Source organism: Musa acuminata, chromosome BXJ2-6, assembly GCF_036884655.1.
Source record: "Musa acuminata AAA Group cultivar baxijiao chromosome BXJ2-6, Cavendish_Baxijiao_AAA, whole genome shotgun sequence".
Lineage (NCBI taxonomy): Eukaryota > Viridiplantae > Streptophyta > Magnoliopsida > Zingiberales > Musaceae > Musa > Musa acuminata.
Window position 1 is genome coordinate 41,803,492 of NC_088343.1, and position 24,999 is coordinate 41,828,490.

Sequence of the window (24,999 nt, forward strand, 5' to 3'; positions counted from 1 at the left end):
TCGTTCCCCGCTTCACCAGGCTCCCGGCGCTTTTGACGTTCGTTGACGTCAATGATCAGCTCCTGTAGCCTTAAGTTTCGTGTGAGATCCATGATGAACGGTGATGATGAGTTGTGGGGTTTCTGTTCCAATCGGTCCTCAAATATATGTATATTTAGCAGGGAGGGATGTTTTTCCACCTGAAAATAAAAGAAAAAGAAAAAAAAGAAATTTTGGTATATATATTCCTGTAAAATTATTAAATATATCATATTTATACATCAAAACGCATGCACAAAAAAAACGCCCTAACTTTTCTCTCTAAATTATAAAAAAAAGGATTCAAGATATGAAATTAAACGAATGGATTTCCTATAAAACATGATCTTAGAAATAATATTTTTTTTCTGTAAATGATTATTCTAATCTATAAATCTAATATCACCAAATTCTTTCTTATTATATTTGAAAACATATCATTTTAAAATAATAAAAATTAATGGACCTCACAAGAAAAATATTTATTAATTTATTTTTTTTCACAATAGTCTTTTTTCTAATACACAAAATTAGGCAATATGTCATGAGAAATGTACAAATTCTAATTAATAGCTAGAAACTTTCAGCCACATAGCATGTATTGCTGCTATATCATGTTCTAAGTCTCAGAAGACTGAGAGGTGGATCATTGGCTCCAAGAGATTGCAATACTATGATGGCTGATATGACCAAAGAAATCAAAATTTCATTACCTTCCCACGAGCAGCCAATATAATCCTCCAACTTAATTATGGCCAACAAGAAATTAAAATGGAAAATTTGGGACACACATCTTGAACATACAGTAACCTCCTAACATCTATATGCATAATGATCTGTACTTTTATACAACATTGACTGGAAGAGAAACTTGGAGGGACAAAGAATAACAAACTTTGAACCCTGAAAACGTTTTCCAACGAAAAAACCATGATTGATTCACGACACATCAAAAGCATCGTTCTAAATGTTACAAAACCGAAGAAGTCACATGGATCTTGCGGCTCGAAGAACCTTCCTGTGTTCTGGTAGACTTGTTCGTGAGCCAACGCTTATAACGCTTCAATACAGATGCCAAATTCTCCTTCCCCTTTGGGAATGCAACATCTCCTGCTGCAGTGCCTGACCGGCCCTTACGGCCAGAAACTGCAATTTCAACATCTTTAATGATCTCAAGTATCACACTTGAGGTTGTGAAGGCCTCCTTCATGGGTTTTGGCTGTTGACTTGGCAGCGAGTGGTTGGAACCCTTAGCTTCTGGTAGTAATTTGAGGCACGAGCAGGTACTGAGGGGATCCCGGGGTTTGGAGAATGCAATATCAAGAATTCCCTGTATCGAATAACAAAAAGTAATGATGGTTAAGAGATTGCCAAGAAAAAAGAAAACACCAGAAAAAAAATCGGTGCATGATTCTTGAAATGTTTGTGGATGATTTAAGACAAAGGAAGCCGCCTCTACTAAATTTCACTGTGAATGAAAGAATCACCATAGGCTCAACTAAGAACACATTGCTCCTTGAAAATTTCTATCCTAAAAAACTTCGTTTTATACCCGGCCACCTCAAGTAGCAGCAAAATAGAATCAGAGGAGATCATCAAGTACCAACAGCATAGTGTCAGAGGAGATTACAGTTAACAAAATTTGTTACCTTTTGGAATTAATAGATAATGATAAGAAACACAGATTATTCCTGCAATTATTCATGATAAGAAACACTCCATAGATAATGATGTTGATATTTTACCTGAAGGCGGTTAAGGACATATGTGTACTTGCCCCATAGCTCTGGCCGACTTTCCACAAGGGAGAGCTCTAAGATTCGATGAACACACCACACTCCAAAACTTACAACCAGGGATGCTCGCCATATACAGCCATCCCCACAATTCGGCAAGGACAGAGTGTAAGGGGCATCTGCTTCCCCATTCCTCTGAACTGAACTTAGCTTTTGAACAGACATGTGCTGAAGCTTTCCAGTGTGCAACTGAGTCATTTCATCGGCATCTGCCTTGTGAAGATTCGTCTCAGTTGTTGCAACTTGATAAATTAGTTCCTCATCACATCCACCATTGTGTCTAAACAGCCAATCTGACCCCTCCAGTTTCAGGAGCCTCATAATACAAAACCGAAGGGATTGTAATAACTTGTGCTCCGACTCTGCATAAGAGAAAATATCTCGGGAATCACTGCTCCGTTTGTTAGTAACCACTTGATCCCCTCTAATTTGTTCTCTGCTTTGAACACCAAATAGTTGTTCAAATGGTTGTCTAGACCAAAGGGATCTGGTGTCTGGGTTCAGATTCGACTGGAGTGCGAAAACATCCCTCCGGAGTTTGGGTGGATAGAATTCATCAAAACCTAATGGAACTCCACTATTGGAGATAGGGTTTAAATAATGCTGTTGTTCAGATGTCATCCTACCCAAAGATGACCTAGGACCAACAGGACCACCCAACTTTGCCTCGTTCAATAAGGAATTCCGGCTAGCAGCAATAAGCGCAGAAATGTCTGGTGAACTATGATATTTCTTTGTATAAGCAGAAGAGCCAGTATTTTCCCTAGGTGCAATTAAAGAAGGGTTGAAGCATGGTCCTTCTACCTGCACTCTGCTAACTCGAGGTGATGTTGGACTCTGCATACTAGATGTTGCAAGTGAACCTAGTCCATTTTGCTTATCACCATACAGAACAGTATCCCCAAAACCTGGGGGAAATCTTGCAGATGATTTAGAAATTGTAGGAGATTCCAACGACACATTTGATGGAGAAGGAATGCTCCCTGCACCAATTCCTCTAAGATAAGATGCTATCTGGTATCCATGTACTGTTGCTGGCTGATAATCATGATTGTCAGAATACTGTGGCAGGAATAAGCTAGAATAATGTCTTTCATTTGAATCAAGCAGGCTGCTAGATAAGCTTTGTGCCGGTGTATTGAATACTTGCATGTTTCGAGACCGAGATGGGGACCCTACCTGAAACCCATAAGACAACTCTCCACTAAAATTCTTCAGCTTGGAAGAGCCATAATCTATCGAGTTCGGTGGAACAATTGTTCTCCTGTCAGCATCTGTACAGAAATTGGTGGCCTCTGTTCCCACATCCACTTTTGCGGAACTAACAGTTTTCAAGCCTAACCCCAATAAAATATCATACTTTTGTCCACTAGCTTCTTGCGTTGGCTTCCCGTGGAAATCAAAAAGCTGTCCCCAGAACTCATCCAAAACGGCTGCCATCTGTCGACGAGCCGCACGTCCTAGTCCAGACAGCTTTGATAAGCTTCCACTCCCAATTCCAACATCAGAAACTTCCACCACAACGATATTAGAGGATCCAGAATCCATAGATGTTGAAGATGACAATGGTTCGCCCACGGACTCCTTAGGCTCCAAAATCTCTTCATTATCTTTATCTTTGGAACTATCTGCTTCCAAGGTCAAATCTTTTTGCATTAGATCAAACTCATGTCTTTCTAAATTACCAGGATCTAACAAGCTAGCAGAGGATGATGCCTTGTCCACAGTTTCTAAGTCAACTTTATTAATAAACTTTGGTTCTTCGGTTTGACAAATTGAGTTGACAAAGGCATCATCAGCATTGAAACCATGCACAGGTTGATGGTGATCGTGATCAGAATCAATAGCTGTAACAGAAGCAGCAGAACCATGAGCATGTTGATGGCAACCATGATCAGAGTCAATAGCTGTATCAAATTGGTTGGGTGGTTCATCGTTATGTTGGTCCACGGTACCCTCCAAAGCAGGTTCCATTAAAAACTGATCTTCATTGGTTTCAATTTTATCTTGAATGTCATCATCTCCTACCTCAGATAGCTCAAGCTTATCATTCTGCAAATCCAAGGTTCCTATTTCTGTCTCTGGTATGTCACTTGCAGACTTCAGTGGTGTAACTGTCAAATACAGCGTAAAAACCACTGACACACAAGCAACAAGAAGAAGGGCAGCATATGTGACTGTTCCACCACCACTCATACTTCCCCCAAGGTCATTTATCCAACTGCTATTTCCAAATAACATTTCAATAGTGAAGATTACATTTGAAGCAAGTATCCCAAGAAATGCCAACAAAGCCATGATTTCCAGATACCATGACATTTTGAATGTCCCCATTATTGATCTTGATGATGATACTCTGAAAAGAGGAATTACAGAAGAAGGAAGAAGCATAGCCTGTACAACTTGACACAAAATAAGCAATTGATATATCCCTTCAGTGCCTGCATACTTTGCACAGAAAAGTGCTGGTATGACAGAGAGAGCTTTAACTAACAGTACATAAACCCAAATGGAGATGTTTGCACCCAAGAGGTACTGCAATATTTCTTGCCCGTTGATAGTCCAAGTTAAAGCTGTAATCTGACTAGAGAAAAGAAGGACAACGAAAATCGCAATAGGTGCTGCAGGAATCCTAAAAATCTGCAAATTACAAGTATGTAGAAATCACAATTCTGTCGATGAATGATAACATCAAGTTTTCAATGTTCTTATTCTGACAAAGGACTCACATACGAACATACAAGAAAACATGCTCTGTTAAGTAGGCAAAGACTAGTCCCATGATAAACAGCATAATATGTAGAAAAAGATTCTTTCTCTGGAGAAATGAAGAAGATCTATTTGCTAAAGCATTTCAAATGATTGTTTGTGAAAAGTGAAAACTATGAAATTTGTTAGGCAAAAGCCAACCTGCAAATAAGTCAATTAATATATATTAAACAATATAGCAGCCAAAAGAATTTAATTCTTAAGGCTTATGTAGTTGTAGAAATTTCATCACCAAACCTTCCAGACAAAAAGGGTAGATACTCTGTGGGCTAATGCTTAGACAAGCAAAGTATAGAGAAAGCTTTTGGTCTTCAGAATTTTAAGAACTGTTTTATTAAAAGCAAAAAATAGCCGAATAAGTTTAAATGATGACATCTGAATCCATTAGTTGAGCACTGTGATTTCAGGTGATGTAATAGGTTATATGCAATTGATGCATTAATGCATTAATCCAGATTCCCTATAGCTATTGCAGGTTGTAAGCATCATCAACCATCCATCTCCAGCTAATAAAAAAGAACTGAATTCTTTGTGAAGAAAGAAAGATCCAAAATTAAATTCTTAATTTAGATTCAGACTAGAGATTGTTTTGCTCGGAACTTGTTAATTCACAACATCATCCCAAAGAACTTGTTGCGAAACCATCGTCAGATCACAGATTAGTCACTATGCTCTCGGAACTTTACCAGGTCGCTCCAACTACGGATGATTCAAACTAAAAATATCATGGTTTGGACACTAATTTGTCTATTTTAATTAAGGCCAACTACTTCATCAATTTATCATCTACTTCAGCCTCCTGAATCATCAACTTGGGAGGATACCTTCATCACATTTACCTCAAGCATTAGGTCCTCTTTTCTAGGGACTCTGCATGTCAAATAATTGTTTCTTATTTTTATATCACCTAGGTTTTGAAGTCTATTATTTGCATAATGAACAAATGCCAAATAAAGAAACAGTTCATCTTAAAACATGCATCAGATTTTGCCATCAGATTTTTATGTTGCTATCACTTAATGACACTAATTAATTCAACAGAAACTAGGAGTTTATAAAATCAGAGGACATGTGGAGCCTACTTAAGAAGAAAAACATTCCACAGTGAAAAAGATAATCCAAATGAAGAAAGAAGCTTAAGAAAGAAAGACATATAACCTGATCCATCAGCAGTGATATATCTTGGAAGTTGAGTTCAATATCTGTACTTCCAAAAACAGCACCAGCTGAGTTCATCAGCACATAGTTTACCAGAGATATTCCAGTGAAGATGAACAGAATTGCAAAAAAATGGTCATGAAGTAAGGCACCTACAGGAACATTCAGGAGTCTCTTCTGCTTCTGCACATAGATAAACTATTATACAATTTATAAAAAAACCTAAGTCAAAATACTCAGAGAACAAAGCAGGAAATGTTATATATGGAGAATCAAAACCAAAATAAATAATAATTTTGGGCTAGAAATTTTTAATCCAACCAAGCTTTACAAAAAAATTCATAGTAGCAGCTTCGATCCAGAATTATAAAATGATGAAATTTCTGCCATATATACATAATTTATAGAAAAAATGTCAACTGGATGTGCCAAAGGAACAATGAATTTTAAATGCAAGAAATGAAGGATAAAATAACTACAAATATTCCAGAATAATGGTTTAAAAATACTAACTCGAAAGGACTAGTTACACGAAAGGTCATTTCCTAATTTATGTACCAGACAAGGATTATGGCAGAGAGAAGTGCAAATTTTGGTTTAAAAAATTAATGTTTAGTCAACACTAGCTTTTTATTCTTGTATTAGTTGGGAAAAATTTTACTTCCCAACACTGTACTTGTTTTAGCAAGTTCAGATTAGAACATGAAACTAATAATACAAGTCTCAAAATACACCATGGCCAGTTGATCCCTTCTCTATAATAAGAATTTTTAACTTTGACTAGCCTTTTATGGACTTGCATGATTGAGATTGTCTTCTTGCATAATATGCTTTAGGCAACTGAAATGGATTCCAAATGTATATCAAATCAAGGAGTATAAAGAGTAGCAGAAGATTGTGCATTTCTTAATTTATTCAAAACTACAGGTTTTAGGCTTTTAGCACTAATTTTTAACCACCAACAAGGGGAAAAGACTATAAACTTTAGTGAGCTCATGATGAAGATATCAGAAAAAGCAAATCAGACTTGTAGTCAACTTTACCTGAACTATTGAAGAGTGGATATAGAAATTATGTGCCATTATATTAGCACCAAGAAGAGCCATAAGTGAGTATGCACTCTCTCCATTCAACTTTGGGAAAATAACATTTGTTGTAAGAGGAATTTCTGGTTGACTGATTAGAACTCCAAGCACATATAAGAGGAAAGCAAATCCAGCTATGCTTTCATGTGATGCTTCAGGCTTCCAATTGTTCTGCACCTCAAGCAAAATTGGAAAGCATTAAAGCTTATCTATTCATTTTCAACTGTAAGATCAATAACAAAAAATTTGGAAGTCAAAAAATTACCAAGAGATCAACAAAGGGGGGAAACAAAACAGAAGTAGCTGCAGCAAAACAGATAGATGCCACTAAGTCAACACCAAACAGAAGATTGAAACCATATGCCATTCCCAGAATCTGGAAAATTCCAAATCAGTATGTCAATTAAGACGCTCCCATTCATGGTGCAAGGTAACAATACTGCAGTCTTACACTTATCGGAAAAGAAATTAGTAATAAAGAAAGAAAGCAGGCACATAATCACTCTTATAGATGAAAATCATAAGTACCATAGTCAGGTCTGAAGTAATCATGGATAACTGAGACTGAACTCCCAATATCATGCACGCTGTTCTTGAATATTCCATGCTGCAAATCTTGTGCACAACCAACGAAATGAATTAGTGCATCTAATGAGTAAAAGGATACTCCATAAAAAAATTCAGTGAGAAACAAAAAATCCAGTAAAATAAAGTTGTGTTAAGCCTTTGCTTCCAACTAAGACAGACAGAAACAGCAGTTAGTTAACTTGCAAGGTGTTAGAAAGTAGAAACCTTTGAAGAAATAAAATATTTTAACTTATGAATGTGCATGAACCAAAAAGAATTCCTTACGTAAATATAGTTTTTTAATTGATGTTGTAGTCCACTATCTTTGTAAATATTTATTTTTTTAATTGATACCATTATTAGGATCGACTAGGGATAATACATTTAGTATCAATAGTACCCCTACAAAGAGAGATGTTGTCTTTGTGACTTGGACCCTAGCTACCTATATCATAAACAAGCAACTTTCTCCAAAACATATGAAACTAAAATATATAAGATAAATAATTGTATAAAATAAGTCTGTTAAAAATTGAGTTCCATATGTTTAATTATAAATAAATTATAATAATATTGTACAAAGATATTATTATATCATATAATAATTTTATCTCATACAAGATATCCAAAACGTTTCAAACTAAAGCTTTGAAGCTAACGAAAAACCTCATTCCTTAATGCTTCTCCGAACACCATGCAAGTGAAAGACATAGTAACACAAAAAAATTAGTTATTAAAATTTAAGCCTCATTCTAAATCCTATCGCATCACATTCTCTATGATAGCATCCATGTTTCCTTGAGACATTAGGAACTACTCTGTCCTTCACTTTCCTTCCTCTATCTTACAAAATAGAGGAAGGAATGGTGGTAGATGACAAATGCAATGCTTGCAACAAGAAGAAAACAGCAACAGTTTCTTCAGCTCTGTTTCACAATCACAATTACCTATTTATTAACCTTTTATCTATCTCAAAGTTCTCTCTCCTTCCCTCTACCCTCTTCTCATTGCTCCTTTGAGGATGTGGTAATCGCAAATTTTGACCAATATAGATCAACTCAGGTGTACCATATCAGAAACGGTTGATAACACTTGAAGGTATTTATCCAGAATATGATTGCTACAGATACAATCACATCTTGAACAAACTATAAGTCAAGCATTCACTTATAGTTTATTGTTGCTTCTTTTTACTATACATTCTGTGAGTATAAATATCGAGTTTTCAAAGTCTTCTTTTCTGCATAAGCTTCTCACAAATAGAAGTATAAAGAACTAAAGAGGCAAGCTTTTTATATGTTTGCAAAAAAACAGGTGTCGGGAATAAAACTAAATATTGAAGCAAACAAATTGGAATGTAGTACCTGTGCGAGATTCTTTCCAGAGACAATGCCAACACATGATGCAAGGTACTGGCAAAGAATGGCAGTTAAGTTGAAAAACAGAACTAACAGCACCAGATCATTTCCAAATCGAGCCCCACCATCCACAGTTGCCAGCCACTTTCCAAGGTCTATATATCCCATAGAAATGACGAGTGCAGGACCAAGTGAAGGGAAAAGATGAGCCACTACTCTGGATGCCAAAGACTCCATTGTTGAGAATAGCTTCTTCAGAAAATATTGTGTGCGGTACAACTGACTAGAAAACACACAAAAAATCTTGGCAAACAGACTCTGTTGTTCAAGTTATTGCGAACTCAGCCCTTTTCGGCAGCAGCCAATGATAGCATTCCTGAAACCAAGACAGGCTGGACACTGACTTTTAATTAATGTTGAAATTGACCAAGGAAGATTGCAGGCAGAATTCTTCTACAAGCTCATCCAGAAAATTTCTATCAGAATGCAACAAGAGTACTAATGCACATCCCTCGGGTAGCCTCCGATATCACTTTAGGTGACGGTATTGCCAGAGCTTGGTACCCTAGTCCACTTCACCTGCAATAAGATCAGTGACCTCACGGTTAAATGAATAGACAAACTGAGACATACAAGAATTGAAGAGAACTAATATAATTAGAGAAAATAACAAGTTCCTCCAAATCTGGAAGCTTAGCTATCTGAAAACTGGCTAAAGAAGTAATCAAGAGTACTCCCACAATTATCAATCAATCCAACAAAGAAGAGATCCAAAAGAGACATAAAGATAGTGAAAATATCTATTTTGACCGCCAGCCACAGCATCTCTGTCACCGAAAAGAAGCCACACGTACAAATTAATTAATATGCTTTCTAATCTGGCACTTGGTTAATTGCTCCAAATTCAGACACTTAGTCATTTCAAAACTGCCTTTTTTTTCAGATTAAGCACCCAGCAGGGCGTTTCCCTGTAACACCTTCCACTAATCTGGAGAAGCAAATGAGATAGAACGAAGAATTGGGGAGAAACAAAGTGTAACTTATCTTGGCTAAAAATCCCCAATTAATTCAATTCCCAGAAAAGAAATATCAACCGATCTACCGCCAAACCTCTTCCAAAGCAAATAAAACCTAAACAAAACAAGATTCGCTGGCAATCCGAAGAACAAAGAGCGGAAAAAAGGAAGCATCTGACACAGCAGAGAGCAACTCCAGATTGTGGCGGTCAAAGCAAACCGTCTTCCAGTTTCTCTGATCTCGAAAAGCTTGGGGATTAAACGTGAAACTCCGCAATAACTGATAAAAACTGTACCTTTACCCATTTGGACGGCCAAGATTGTCCACCACCACTGCAGCGAACACAAAAGATCGAGTGACTCCGCCACTGCTGCCGTCGCCGGAAGCGTCAAGGACCTCTTCTGGGGGGGGTTTTCCAGCCTCAGTCGACAAGGGGGCGTGGAGGACTCAGGGGACGATGACAAGACACTAGAAAGCTTCTTCCTTTACGCTTCCTTTTCACTTAAGCTTGATGGACTTTTGCACATATGTCCCCCAACTCTCAATATTTATTCATCAATTCAAGTACAAATCCCTGGAGAAATCATATTGACATATACACCCCTCTACCTTTAAAGTTCATGTACATTGTCAAAATACACATATTCTCATTCTTAATTTTTGTGCATGAAAAAATGTGGTTGATGATAATAATTTTTACAATAATAATAATAATAATATTTTTTTGATCCTAAATGAATAATTTCTTGTATGAAAATACAACAAAGTTACATATGAAATAACTCAAGACTAATAGGATTTGTATGCAATAAAGGAACAACAACTTGAGAGGTCTTTTTCATATTTTAATATACAATATGTTTAGTTTCTCCATCTAAACACCACATTCCAAGTTAGTAGCATCATTATCAGGGAAAAACCACACTTTGGATAAGCTTAATGATGAGATCTTAAACATTGTATCTTAAAACAATATGAGCACGTTAAGGATGAGCAAGAAAAGACAAATCTTTTTTGAATTCCACCTCAAAAAACACAAGGTTTTGATTTGATTTGCATGTATAGCTCCACCCAAGTTGAAGTTTGGATTTCTATCTTTGATAACATAGTCTATGTGAATGAAGCTTCCTTCATGATTGATTTCACTATTGAGTATCAACTTATCTCCAGCTAAATACAAGGTTTTTGTTTTGACTAAAGTACTTTAAGACAAAATAATTATGATCCAATTTAATGATTGAGATTCCCAACTTCCTATTCCGATGGATATCATCAACATGAGAAGGAAATTATGTACTTTTTAACAGTTATCTAAGTTAATTGATACTCTGAAAATAAGAATCAGATGATATTTCAAACTATTAACATTTGATATATAGATCTGATGCATCAATGAACTATCAGATTTGATATAAAAGATTTATCAAGTAATTTAGAACTCCCTCATTACTCAATCTAATATTCTCAATCCTAAATATGTTTGATTAAAAGAATATATGAAATGACAATAGAAAAAGTAATAGTTGAGAAGGGGAAATGGATTAAAGAATACATGTACAAATATATTATACACTGAGGGCATACACACAAATTAACTGTTGAAGTCTATACATTTAAATGTTTAATAAGCCAATAAATGTTAAAATACACAAAAGATTTTTCACATCTATTCCTTTAGAATTTAAGTTTACTGTACATATTCCTATCAACCTAAATTAGTCTCCATGATTTTTTTTGAGTTGATTGTTTGATGAAATTCTATAATATATATGTGAAAAAAAATATTTTGCAAGGATATATATGTAAAATATTTTATTAAAAAGTTCTCATTAATATTGTATATATTTCTACAAAATGATATTTATCATACTTAGAAATAATTATTTTTATGAATATTAACAATAATGACACATGCAAAGAATCCTAATATTTCAAGGAATGTATACTATATAAATCTTATGATATATTAAAAAAATATTCTTTATCCTTAAATCCTTTATCATCAATAATAATTAAAAACACTGATCAAGTAGTAGATGGCTCCCTCCCCATAAAAGTTTGATTGTCAACTCAACTTTGAATTAGATTATGATTATAATATTTGAATAAATTGTTGATTAAGGTTGGATAAGATTAAGTCATAAAGTATTGAGAGACAAAACTCCCTCTCTGATAAGTCATGATTAGTTTAATCAAACTCATCGTATTAATATATTAATATGATGTAAGATTATTAAATTAGATAGAGTTAGATAAAATAAGGAAGGCAATCAATCTACACAAACGTAAATAGAAATATCTTTATGTATGAGGTGAAGATTGAATTAAAAATATTTTAAAGTTTGACTTATAATTTTTTTCATAATTATTCATAATTTGACTTATTATAAAATTAAGTTGGTTTCGTATACTAAAACATTAATTAGTCTGATGACGACGATATATTAGATATTCTTTTTAAAGATTGATGATTTAAAATCTCATTAAAGTGTTAATTAATTTAATTGATAAAAAATTTTGAGAATATTTGTTATTTAAAAAGGTTAGATATCATAACATCAACATCAATCGTTTTTGCACAGTAAGTTAAGAAGGTAGAAAGAAATAGTTTGATCCTAGAGGATAAGATAGATGATGGAACTCGAGGAGAACAAGACAAGTTGTTAGGATGAATGAATGAAGAGAGGAAGTCCGATGAGTGGAAAGAGGAAATAGGGTCTCATCACGGGCTCAAAAGGACGGGTTTGATGAGTAGATGAACGGAGTGGTACTCCGACGCCAAGCTCGACTTGGATTTCCTAATCAATTATTAGCCGTGGGTGGATCCACTTCTCGTGTTGCTTTTGGTGGGATGACAGTGAGTTCAGAGGGGGAGTCCTTTCCTCACTCCGAGACTTGAGAGTCATGTGTTAAATATTAATCAAAATAAAAGGTTTAAATCAATTATAATATATTTCATCTCATTCTTTCGATCTTTTATTTCTTTCTACTTATCCTAAAGATTATATTAAAATATTATCTATCTATGTATTTATTTTTTAATTCTTTGACTGGGTAGAAATATAGAATTCAACTCTCTTACTATATATATATTATGAATATTTTTTTTTCTAATTAAGATTATATATTATGAATATTTTCCTAGTTATAAAATTATTTTAAAATCATATTATTATTATTATTATTATTATTTCCAACAGAGATTATGAATTAAATATTTTATTTTATTTATTAACTATAGTTTTTAGATTGAATGACAAGGATTGATGGTTTATCAAGATGTCCAATGATGAGGTGGTGATGACATTGACACAGGAGGAATTCATACCACTTGGTAAGTGAGAGAAAGATCCTGAAAAGTGTCACTTGGAGGTGTGTCCATCATGCAAGAGATCACAGCATATGTTCCTTGTACTACCTCTGTTTCAGAATAGTGTTGTGGCCAGGACCAGGAGAAAGAAAGTTATTGAGATGAGATCTGAGGTCATTCATCTCTCTAGAAAGAGATGCTATGGTGACAAGGAAAGCTCTTTCAAGTGCAAAATGTTTTCTTTCTTCCTTCCTTTCTTTCTTTCTTTCTTTCTTTTCTTGTTTGTGAAAAGACTAAATAACAAAGATAAGATTCAATCTTAAGATCCGAATAATCCATATTAAAATTTTATCAGCTAGTTTAGCTGACACTTTCAAAAAGATTATATTATTGTATTTTATCAAGTTGGATAGAGTAACACTTAATCAGTCCATTGTTTCATATTGAATAGCTTATGTCTTTTTCTCTCTCGAAAAAAAGATCAATATCTTATATTTGTATTTATCTTGAGAACATGATTTTTATGCAATGTATAAGTTCATCATGCCTCGATCTCATGCCATATAGTAGCTTAAACACTTGCAACTATCATGTGATATGTATATACAACATAAGATACTTTATATTCGCCTAGAAGAATATATATCATATTATATTTTTCATTGATGATGTGAAAATATTTATATATTTAACAATTCTCTAATCTCGGAATGGAATCATCATGTTAGTATTTTATCATGGATGCATCGAACAAAACATTTAGATATGTTGAAAATATCAGAATGAAAAACCCCGTGTTGATATATGTTGACAATATCATGCATGACATAATTTCATATAATATCAATTAAAATATCTCAAAGCATGAATCAAAAGAAGGAGGAAGAACCTTCGATGGCACTAACCTTCGATAATTTTCTCTTAATCAAATCTCCTTCAAACCGAGATAGATGGAAAGGGAACAATTCGGTCGGTTTATAAAGATGATATGGAAGGATTTCTAATAAGGTATGAAATTTTAATTTAATTTTAATTTTAATTTTTAATGAAAAAATAATGAAGTTATTCTTTATTTGACTATTCAAGGCAGGAAATACAGATTAATTGCTGAAATAAAATTCCTTATAGCAGAATCCATATTAGGAAGCAAATAATGTTATTTCAGTTAGGAAACAAAAAAATAAGATGATTACATTTTTAGTTTTAGAAGGATATACAGTACAATTCAATGTCTGAAGGGAATGCATAAATATTTTTTCCTCAAAAAATAATTATTTTCAAACTTCACTTCCATCTCAACTATGATTCTACTCCCTACTTGAGCTGATTAGAGAGGCCACTTGGTAAAGTAATTTTGATCTCAAACCCCAGTTGGAGATTTTAAGAAAGTTGACCACCATATGCTTTGACCAACAAAGTCTTCAAGTGTGGGTCATTGTAGTTGGCATCATTCAAAGCTTGTCTCCTTGTCCATGAACCTTGTGCTCAAGTATTATCTAAATATATATTGAGGAAATTATAGTTTCACCAACCTGAAAGAAAAGTAACCCAATACATTAATTATCAAAATGGATCAAGTGGTAGTCAACTGCTCAAATGATTGTTTCAACAATGATGATTTGTACTACCCAAATGATTGTTTCATCAATTAAAATGAAGCAATTTCACGTTAAAACAACTCACATACAATGAATGCATAATGATGAAAGTGAATAGTAGCACTTGTATCATTTGATTGTCATTAATAGATTGATTCATAGACTAAATAAACTCTCAAATGCCAGAAGAGCTTAATAATTGCTAATATGCTATTCCTTCACTTTGATGTCAATCAATGGTTGGTTAGTTTCAATGAATGTGATATTTGAGTAGTGCATGCCTTCCCTCAAAATTATGTAGATGGAGAGAGCAAAAAATATAGTTGGATAGAGAGAGAGAGAAAGAGAGATCAGAAATGTCTAATATAGGGAGATAGAAGCTTAGAAATGGACTGTCATGTATTAACAAAGCTACATTTTTCTTGAGATCTTCATAAGAATCTTCAAATGAGTTCTCAGGATTTTGAGCCTGTCCTATGTGAGTTCCCTTCAAATTTATGTAGATCATGATTGGCATGGAGAGAGAGAAAGAGGCTGAGACAGAGAGAGAGAGAGAGAGTCAAGCGTTTTCCTCTCCTCTTAGTGGGGAAATTGTCATGTGTTTGAGGAGGTTTGTGCATGGTGGAACATTGAACATGCCCTGTATCACCAAAGAGAGAAAATCTAGCTAGAATCTACTCACATGTGTATGGATTATGGAGATTTATATATATATATATATATACAAACACATGTACATATATATATATATATATATATATATATATATATATATATATATATATATATATATAGAGAGAGAGAGAGAGAGAGACAGAGACAGAGTTAAGCCTTATCCTCTGCTCTTGGAAAGAGATTGTTGTGTCCAAGGAAGAAACATGTGCATGGTGGGGACATTGAACATGCCCTGCATCAGCAAAGAGAGGTAAATCTAGCTAGAATCCATTCACATGAAGAAGACATAGTTAGTACCAGGCTCAAGCTGCCGACTTCCACGTTATGTGCATGTGGTCAGGCTTAAGAAACAGGAAAGCATTGGTTAATAGCAGAACATGATTCTGGGACCCCGAGCTGCTGCTTGAGCCATTGACTTCAATCTCTTGAGTAGAGGACGAGCACATGCTGATCCTGTGAACAACAACAACTCTTTCAGAATTCAAAGGACCCTTTGAGATCAAGCAACTTCAAATGCAGCGAAAAAAAAAAAAAAAAGAACCCAGCAAATTTCTCATGTGTGCCAATTTTATGTGCTATCTTGTTCGCGACAAGTCAACCCTAAACCTTTATAATTGTGATTCTCAGAAGCTTAATGGAAGCATTGCAGGTTCTCTGACTCATTAGATTTTCCTTTTTGTTCTCCGTCCAGTTTCCAATTCATCACTGTATAGACAATGAATCTAGACATCAGACTAGTTGTTGCTGCTTGATACATGCACAAAATTGATCATGTTATGGCCAATTAAAAATACACACCAGTTGGGCATGAATAAGATGTATGATAGACGAGTAGAAGATGCCAAACCTTTGAATGAGGAAGACTGTGGTATCCCAATTAATTCCATTCCAGAAGTTTGAGAGGCCTTGTGATGACATGTATATAGGCTTCAACGTTTTGGGCCACATGATTAAAGGCTCAGTCTACCGTGACCTGCAACATGACAAGCTTGTTAACAAGGTCTTATGCCCGACTGCTGTTGAAGTGCTCTTCTCCTGTTTACAGCCATTCGACAACTGCATATATGATCAGTGTATTTGAGCTATGTTAAGAATCCAGCTGGTTGCCGCTAGCAGCAAACTAGCTGAAGACATACCCTGAGAACATAAAAATGGTGTATCTGATACTTTAGCAGTGTATTCAGAGATGGATGCATTAGTAAAAACTAGAAGTAGCTCATGACATTTATACCCTCATGTCTTTCCTTGGTTGAGACTCCCATCACTAACATATGGACAAGAACAATGAAAAGCAGATGCATCTTTTACTGTGTAGAAGATGATCAAGTATATGCCATAAACCCTGGTCTATCTGTACCAAGAAGACATATATAGGAAATCCATGCACATATTTCCTCTATTTTATTGCCACAAACTGTAATGTAACTTCTGTAAGCACCTAAAAACCAGATGGCAGAGTCAAATTAGCAATTTTTTCATAGAAGTACAATCTCCATGTTTTGAAGCCAGTTTTTCCTTTACAAGATCATACTTTATACCCTGTAAGCCAGTTTTTCCTTTAGTAAAAACTAGAAGTAGCTCATGACATTTATACCCTCATGTCTTTCCTTGGTTGAGACTCCCATTCACTAACATATGGACAAGAACAATGAAAAGCAGATGCATCTTTTACTGTGTAGAAGATGATCAAGTATATGCCATAAACCCTGGTCTATCTGTACCAAGAAGACATATATAGGAAATCCATGCACATATTTCCTCTATTTTATTGCCACAAACTGTAATGTAACTTCTGTAAGCACCTAAAAACCAGATGGCAGAGTCAAATTAGCAATTTTTTCATAGAAGTACAATCTCCATGTTTTGAAGCCAGTTTTTCCTTTACAAGATCATACTTTTGATAGGTGATGATCAATCATAACTGCAGTGTCTAATTTATGATTCTCAGCAAACACAATAAAAGGCTTTCACATGAATCACTGATAAGCTAGTTATTTAATTAAATTGATTTATAAAATTGCCTCAATTTTTAAAATAAGCTAGCTATTCAATTCAGTCTTGCAAATGCTGAATCCACTGCTAGGCCTTCTACAGTTGACATGTCTAGGGCTGACCCAAAAGCTACAGGCCATCATCATGTGATGCTGACTGAATATCTACTTATTTATCACTCTTTCAGATCATTAAGTCAAGTAATTTTTTTCCACAGAGATATCCAGAACAAGTCCAGACAGGATTATTGAAGCTAATTTCCTGGTAGTGTTATTGATGCTACGCATTGAGAAGCTTTGAAGCCCTCATCTTCTAATGATCCATATATGTGAGTCCACCCAGGAAGTTTCTGCAACCTCAACGACCGGTAGTGCAAAGCATAACCTTCCATCTTCATAATGTTGGGGATTCTAATTAGGATGTTCCTCTTGCCATCGGCAGCTCTGTTGCTGTGGTTCATTCCACAATGTTGCTGACATGTCATTTAAGAGAGTAAAAACCTGTTGGACTTCATGACCAAATATCTCCCATGATGTTCTGCTATATAATCAGAAACTTACTTTCAACACTACTCTAGCAAGTTCATTAGCTTATAATTTTCTGATTTTTCTCTAGAGCTTAGTAGCTTGACTACATATTACCATCTTAAGTGAAAGTCTCAGTCTTTCACACTTTAAAGTCAATTGGAAGTTAAAAACCTGAGCCACACTAAATGGTTCCTACTTCAAACTTTCTAGCATAAATGTATGATCGTATTGAAATGCTAACTCTCATAATTGAAGTGGCAGTGGAATCAATCATGCAGGATTGCATGCACTAGTATCAAGTATCCTATTTGGACAACGATCAAAAAGTTAAATTAGGTTCACAATTTTATGTTTTTCAAGTTGAGATAACAGGTTTGAATGACTGTAACTACAAAATCCTGGGAATTTTACTCGTTACACTTGGAAGTGTTCCTCCTAGTTATGGTACATGACGTAGACCAAATCTATCGCATCCACAAAGTCCCATTCACTTTCTGCCATAGATGCCCCAGTTTAAGAAAACTGGGAGTTTCAATGGCCTTCAAAGAGGCAATTGACCAGTATTAAAAAAAACAGGGGCGCTGCATCTGAACCAAGTCTAGAGGCTAGCAGCTAATTTCATTCTGAAAATAGTGTATTTGATGTAAATTTTAGCAGTACATTTGAAGAATAATAACCACTGAAGATTAATTGATTCAAAGCATCACCAGCAAAAGGATGGAATGTTCACCGCTAAGTTGGTTGACATTATACCAGCATTTCGACACTGGCAAGTATTATGAGATTAGCGCTGAGACCGGCAAATGGAGGTTTTTAAGCAGTAAAAAAAAAGAGCATATCATGAGTAAACAATATATAAGGAAACACTGTGCTTGAGTTTGAACAGTTGACGACAAGGTTTTCTAAGCAATGAAATATGAGGTCATTTATAGCAGATAATACTCAAACACTAAATCTTTGGGAGTTTATTGCAATATGCTGGATTCAAGGTTTTGAAAACAAAAAAGAAACTCGATAACAGGATCCAAGGAAGACTTAGTATTGCTCAAATTTGCAGTAGCAGGATAGTTTTCTACTTAATACTTTTCAATTTGACTCACTGTTGATTCACTCAGTTACTACTTGTTACGGCTCTTGTCGCAGATTATCTCGGTAATAAACAAAATCACACATTGATAAAGGCAGGAAAAGCAGCATATAAAAGTCCACAAGTTCACTTTATTAACTTGAGTTTGGAGTACATGAAAGCTAACACGAATGTAAAAGGGCAGTCGCTGTTGTTGCTATTGGATTTCAAATCCTTATCACTATAATGACAAAGATTTGCGACCGCCGGTACTTATTATTTTTCACTAAACAGTGGCAAATTGAGCAAATTCGCACTGATTTCTAGTTAGGGAATTAGACTCCTTGCCTGGTGCGCCTGCGGAGAAACCTGGAGGGACTGAAAGGTTTGAGATCAGCAGTGGTGGAGTGACCTTCTAAGATGAGTTCGGCAAGCGAGGCTCCGGTGGCAGGGCCATTCAGAATCCCCCAGCAGCTGTGCCCAGTCGCAATGTAGCATCCCTTGACCTCGGGAATCTCCCCAATTACAGGCAATCCGTCATCCGTGCAAGGCAAGCAGCAAGCTTGCTCTGCCACCACGTCCACCTCCCCCTCTTTCAGATGACACGACACAGTGCCCGCTATCTTATGCAGCATCGCGATCGATTCCCTCTCTCCCACGATCTCTTCGGGATCGTCGGGCACCTCGTCTTCCTTCGACATACCGCAGATGTACACTTCTCCTGCACCATCAAGCGAGAGCTTTGATTTATCGAGAACTACCAGAAGAAACCAACAGCATGCATTTCTTTGTTTGTTACCTGTGGGTCTTGGATAGACTTCGGGGTCCAAGGTCTTGGCCCCAGGCGCTGGTTGGTAGGTGAGGAAGAGGGCGTGAGGGGTAATGGCGGCGGGGGATTTCGGCCGGAGGACGATGCTATGAGCCTTGAGGCTAGAGACGTTGAAGAGGGAGGAGACTATGGGCGATCGATTCGACCACGGGCCGAGGGCTAAAACCACAGCGTCCGCCTGAATGAAAGGGCCGCCTCCGCCCTTGAGAGCCACACCAACTGCCCGGCCGTCCTCCACCTCTACCCGGTCCAACTCGCCGATCACCACCTCCACCCCGTGCTTCGCGGCGGCGGCGGAGAGGAGTGTCCGGGTGAAGAGCTGTGGATGGACTTGGGCAGTGGTATCAGTGGTCCCGATAGTCCGCGGCGGTCGGGCCGCGGGGCCATCGACCCATGGAGGAAGGGAAGGCGAGGCTGGAGCGGCCGCCGCAGAGGATGCGTCGGGGAGGAGGGAGAGGGAGAGGGTGTCGAGTGGTCGATAGCCGTAGTTGGTGGGACCGTCGAGGGCGGCGGCGAGGGAGCGGTGGAGGTGGAAGCTAGCGCGGGCGAGGCCACCGAGGGGGCTGCCATCGCACCAGTCGAGGGCGAGGAATCCACCGGCCTTTCCGGAGGCGGCGCAGGCGACGGCGGACTTCTCCACCACTGTGACGCGGGCGGTGCCCTTCGTCGCGAGGAAGTAGGCGGTGCACGCGCCGATGACGCCGCCCCCGCAGACCACCACCCGCTTCCCCTCCGGGGACTCAACCCCGCTGCCTCCGGCGATGGCGGCGGAAGGCGCCGAGGATACGGAGGCCATGGCGAGGATGGACGGTCGAGATCGGTGAAGAACCGAGAGCCAGGCAGTGGATAACACTAGAAGCATCTCTTGCCTACCTTAGGAATGAATTTGCATTTATTATTATTATTATTTTATTCTCTTTTCAGTCTATTACATCCACAATGAAGCGAGAAAATATATTTTCTGAAAGATATATATATATATATATATATATATATATATATATAATGGCAGAAAAATCTCACGTCAAATGCTAATGATGATGATGCCGTGATGCGAACACGTCGATTGCCACATCACTTTTAACAAGTTTCAGGGGTGACTCGGTGGTCATGTGCTATCTTCGTGTGCGCTGTGTCGACCTGTCGACTATCGTGGGTTGAGTCGGGAACTGAGCGATGCTCGTCTTGGTATGGAAATGATTCCTGAAACGACTTAAGTTACGATTTAACAGCATAAATTGATACGAAAAGCAACCTAATATATACAAAGTTGATGTATCCAAAATAATAATAATATATTTCCATGAGGAAGGTGAATTATATAACTCAATCGAACCTATTATCGAGTACAGAAATCAATATAATCAAAGTGAGATGTTCCGAAGTAAGCACTATTTATCATCACACAAAGTAGGATTCATTCTAAAAACTCTATCGTCATCAAAAGTTATGAAGCGATCGATCAAGTTGGAGCACAAAGGATTTGATCTCTTGCAATCGATTTGTATTTCTTGGCAACTGATTACATGTAGTTACTAATAAGAAAATATATACTCAATATTCAAGAAATTTTATACATAAAACATCGTGAAGTCTTGCATTAACTTATTCCAACAATTAATAAATTGGAATATTGAAATTAAAATGCGGGGGTTTTCAATCAAGCAAGAAGAATGTGTCAGCTGAAGCAACGAATCAATTGCGCTCCTAAGCCTGCGATTGCAAGTCCTCGGAGGCCACGAAGGTGCCGTGGAAGCCGTAGGGAACCCGGGACGGCAACCTCACCGCTGCCTCGAGCCTCATGTCGCCGGCATTCACGATCAGTAGCTCCGACTCCGACGTTCTCTCGTCGTGCATGAAGGTGAGGACGTAACCATCGTCCTCCCTCGACAGCGCTCCCGCGTTTCTTGGCACGAAGCACGGCTCGCCGCCGTACCTGCTCTCGCCGAAGAGGAACTTGCTTACTTCTCCCGTGGAGAGGTCGACCTTGGCGAACCCCGACACCTTGGGCCATGGCTCGGCGATGGCCAGGTAGGCGTAGCGGGTCTTCCTCCCCAGCTTGTTCCTGTTCACCATACCGGCTTCGAGGTTAAGTTGCGATGACAGTATGGGGCGCCGTGTGGATTTTCCGGTTGCGAGGTTGAGCCGGATCTCCGTGAGTACGCTTCGAAGGCTTTCTTCGCAGTCGTTGAACACAGAGTCCGGCGGCGTCATGCAAGAGCCGATGACCACCACCTCGTGGGTCGTCGGCTCCTCCCACGCGTTCCATAAGTGGAAGCAGAAGCAATCGGGGACGTCGATCCACTTCATCTCCGATGCGTCGCGGGCGCGCTTGGGCAGAATTCCGAAACGTGCCATCTTCTCGCGGTCGTAGATGACCGGAGAGCCGCCATGAATCATCTCCTGGAGCTTGAACACTACCTGTTGGTCCGGAACCACGACGTGGTTCTCGGTGATTGCGAAGTCATGCATCATGGTCGGCTGCTCGAGGGGGATCTCGACGTCGGGGGACTTCTTGCCGTCCGGAGAGAAGTAGAAGTACTTGAGGTAAGGCTTCCGGACGACGTCGTAGCAGAGAGCGAACAACTCGCCGGTGGATGGATCGAGCTTCGGGTGGGCGATCATGGAGGAGCAGAGCTGGCCGTTGAAGTCATAGCGCTCGACCGTCTCGAGGTCACCGGAGGGAGTGATTCTAACGTGGTAGGGGACGTCATCCTCCGACATGGCGAGGAGGCGATCGTTGAAGTAGACGAGGCCAGCGTTGGCCACCCCGGTGCCATGCGTGGGGTCGACGAGCCCGAAGAGGCCTCGAGCCATGAAGAGGAGGAGACGGGCAACGCCCGAGTGGCCGTGGAGCTCGCCAATGGCCTTGGGGAACACCGGCTTACCGATGGCGCGCTCCTGCCGGAGGCGCTCCGTCTCAGTGTAGCGGCAGGCATACGTGGCGGCACCATCACGGATTTGGACGGCGTGGATCATGCCATCACCGTCGAAGAAGTGGTGGCCGGCGACAGGCTCGAATAGAGGGTTGGCGCCATTTCGGACGTACACGCCGTCGAGGGACGCAGGGATCCGGCCATCGACGGGAAGGTTGCGGCAGGGAGGCCGCTCATCCACCGGGCCGAAATTGCCAGCAATCTGAACAGCGGGGTCGACGGTCCTCGGAAGCGGCCGGCGGCGCTCGAGTACGTTCGATATGAAGACGTCCTCGACGGCGTCCAAGGCTGCGGCAGCCAGCCGCTGGAAGATGTTCCACCTGCTGGGTCTCATGATCCGGTCATCGCCATGGTGTTTCGATCGTTCCAGCCTCGACGGGAAGTCCTCTGTCAGATGCGCTAGTGGCGGATAGAAGGTGGAGGTGGTGGCGAAGCAGAGGAGGGACTCGAAGGAAGCGGAGCAACGGACTGAGCTAGCGGTAAAGGATTGCTTTCTCGTTATCTTAATGCATCTCGACCTACTCGGGCCCAACACTGCAACGGAAGAAGAAGAACTGGCAACATTGCAGACAGCAGAAAGCATAGCTCGGACTTGGTAGCTGAAACAGAAGGATTAGGAATTTAACTGAAGTGGAAGTGCTGCCATTTGGGAGAAGGATGGAAGCAATTTATAGAGCGTGGGGATGAGTGGGGAAATGGGGTCCGATGTGAACGGTGCACATCAGGTCAATAGCAACAGACGATGGGGAGAATTGTGGTGATGCAGGTGGCCAAGTCACAGGCTTTTCTGTGTGTGTTCAAGTCTTGCCCTTCCGTCGCCTCGCTCTCGGCGATGGCAACCACACCGCTGCTTCTGTGCAGTTCTGCATGCCTCCCCTTCTCTTGTCATCTTCTCCTGTCTGTGGATCAAAGGTTTAAGCAACATAGATATCACAGAATCCGATTTGTTATTACAGAAATGCTTCCTAACAACAGGATCTCGAATCATAAGAGAAGTCAAAAGAGATCTTGACCTAATTCATTACCGGGGGAACAATAATTGCAGACATAGTTCTGCAGACAAAAAGCTATGCCGCGTTGACTGAATCATGCTGTTAATGACGCATCAACGTCCCAAAGATGTGCAGCTTTGCAATGTGGATTCCTGTGTGAGATGTGGCTGTCGCGCATTCACTGGCTCCCAAAATTTGTGGTCTTCGTCGATGATTAGCGTTCGAGTGACCGCCCACGTTTTGGCACTACAATTTCAACACGGTGTTTTGACAAGGAAACGAACCAAGTTTTACGGAGTCAAATCTTAGTCCAAGTCGAGTTCAGTGTCGAAAAATAGTTGGATTTGAGTGGTCTCGTGAAATTGCATCCATAGCATAAACACAAAAGGTTTTGTTTCGGAATCAATAAATTAATTTAGAGGGTCAAATTCGAATAAGACTAATATTAATAAGTGAAGGACTTACCAAATCACTAGTGTAATAATTTAGGTAAAAGAACAAAAACAAAAAATATTCACGACCCTGTAAAAAATAATAAAATAATTTTATTTACAATCTCAGTAGTATGAGTAATTTTACTCTTTTGACATATTTCACATTGGTAAAATATGCAATATAAACTATTAAGCCTCAAACTGTTAATTTCTCTGATATTGTTACTACCAATGCAATCTCACCCAGTTTCATTACTAGCCTCTCTTCTTCTTAAACACACATGATCATTAATTCATTGATTGATCATTTATCCTTATGTGTGTTGTATGAAATCTTAAAAGATTATGGAAGGGTATTCAGAATATAGTGCACCAGAAAATATTTTGACATATTAACCTCGAGTTTTTTAAGTTGAGCCACAATATCTCACATTTACATTGTATGCTCATGCACACATTTTATGTTGGTGAATCTAAGGGATAAGAATTTTATCATTAGGGTACTTGCTAGTGCTTTTTCGAAGTGACAAAAAGCTCATCGATAATTTGTAGCAAATTTTTTTTTCTTTCCTACACCCCCTTACGTCATTCTGATCGTCAATAATTTTTTTTATCATATTACGTTGCTCGTTTATTAACCCTTTGATGTTATCCGAAACGAAGGATATTTATAATGAATAATTTAAAAATATTTAAAAAAATTAAATAAAATTATAGATGATAAAGAAGGGCTGTAAAATAGTAATTTAGAAAAAAAAAAGTTGTAGGTGCTATAATGGTAAAGGACCAAATTTTTATGTTCTTTTAGAATATTTTTAGGTGGACCATTTTGTCCCTGCAGTATTGCAAGGGGTGATGTGGTCTTTCCGCGT

At 38.4% G+C, this 24,999-nt stretch overlaps 3 protein-coding genes across 6 annotated transcripts; all 3 read right to left on the reverse strand.

Moving 5' to 3' along the window:
* Positions 1 to 704: 704 nt before the first annotated feature.
* LOC103989552 (protein ETHYLENE-INSENSITIVE 2) lies at positions 705 to 10,229 on the reverse strand. The gene is made up of 8 exons (XM_009408427.3): positions 10,064 to 10,229; positions 8,758 to 9,330; positions 7,355 to 7,441; positions 7,092 to 7,202; positions 6,785 to 6,997; positions 5,742 to 5,924; positions 1,764 to 4,454; positions 705 to 1,348 (listed from the first exon to the last, which is right to left on the reverse strand). The coding sequence occupies exons 2-8, from the start codon at positions 8,986 to 8,988 to the stop codon at positions 989 to 991; spliced, it is 3,876 nt and encodes a 1,291-aa protein (XP_009406702.2). The 5' UTR covers positions 8,989 to 9,330; positions 10,064 to 10,229; the 3' UTR covers positions 705 to 988.
* Positions 10,230 to 14,215: 3,986 nt separating this feature from the next.
* On the reverse strand, positions 14,216 to 20,639 carry LOC135615671 (putative oxidoreductase TDA3). 4 transcript variants are annotated; one of them, XM_065114493.1, is made up of 6 exons: positions 19,736 to 20,639; positions 19,285 to 19,657; positions 16,199 to 16,324; positions 15,958 to 16,056; positions 15,649 to 15,804; positions 14,216 to 14,610 (listed from the first exon to the last, which is right to left on the reverse strand). In XM_065114493.1, the coding sequence occupies exons 1-3, from the start codon at positions 20,625 to 20,627 to the stop codon at positions 16,315 to 16,317; spliced, it is 1,275 nt and encodes a 424-aa protein (XP_064970565.1). In that variant the 5' UTR covers positions 20,628 to 20,639; the 3' UTR covers positions 14,216 to 14,610; positions 15,649 to 15,804; positions 15,958 to 16,056; positions 16,199 to 16,314. The 4 variants fall into 4 exon arrangements, with proteins under 4 accessions (XP_064970565.1, XP_064970566.1, XP_064970564.1 ...); XM_065114494.1 differs by lacking the exon at positions 15,958 to 16,056; XM_065114492.1 differs by having other exon boundaries at positions 15,649 to 16,056.
* Positions 20,640 to 21,279: 640 nt separating this feature from the next.
* On the reverse strand, positions 21,280 to 23,456 carry LOC103989554 (9-cis-epoxycarotenoid dioxygenase, chloroplastic-like). Its single transcript, XM_009408429.3, has one exon. It carries the CDS (start codon positions 23,282 to 23,284, stop codon positions 21,473 to 21,475), a length of 1,812 nt encoding a protein of 603 aa, XP_009406704.2. The 5' UTR covers positions 23,285 to 23,456; the 3' UTR covers positions 21,280 to 21,472.
* Between the last annotated feature and the right edge of the window lie 1,543 nt (positions 23,457 to 24,999).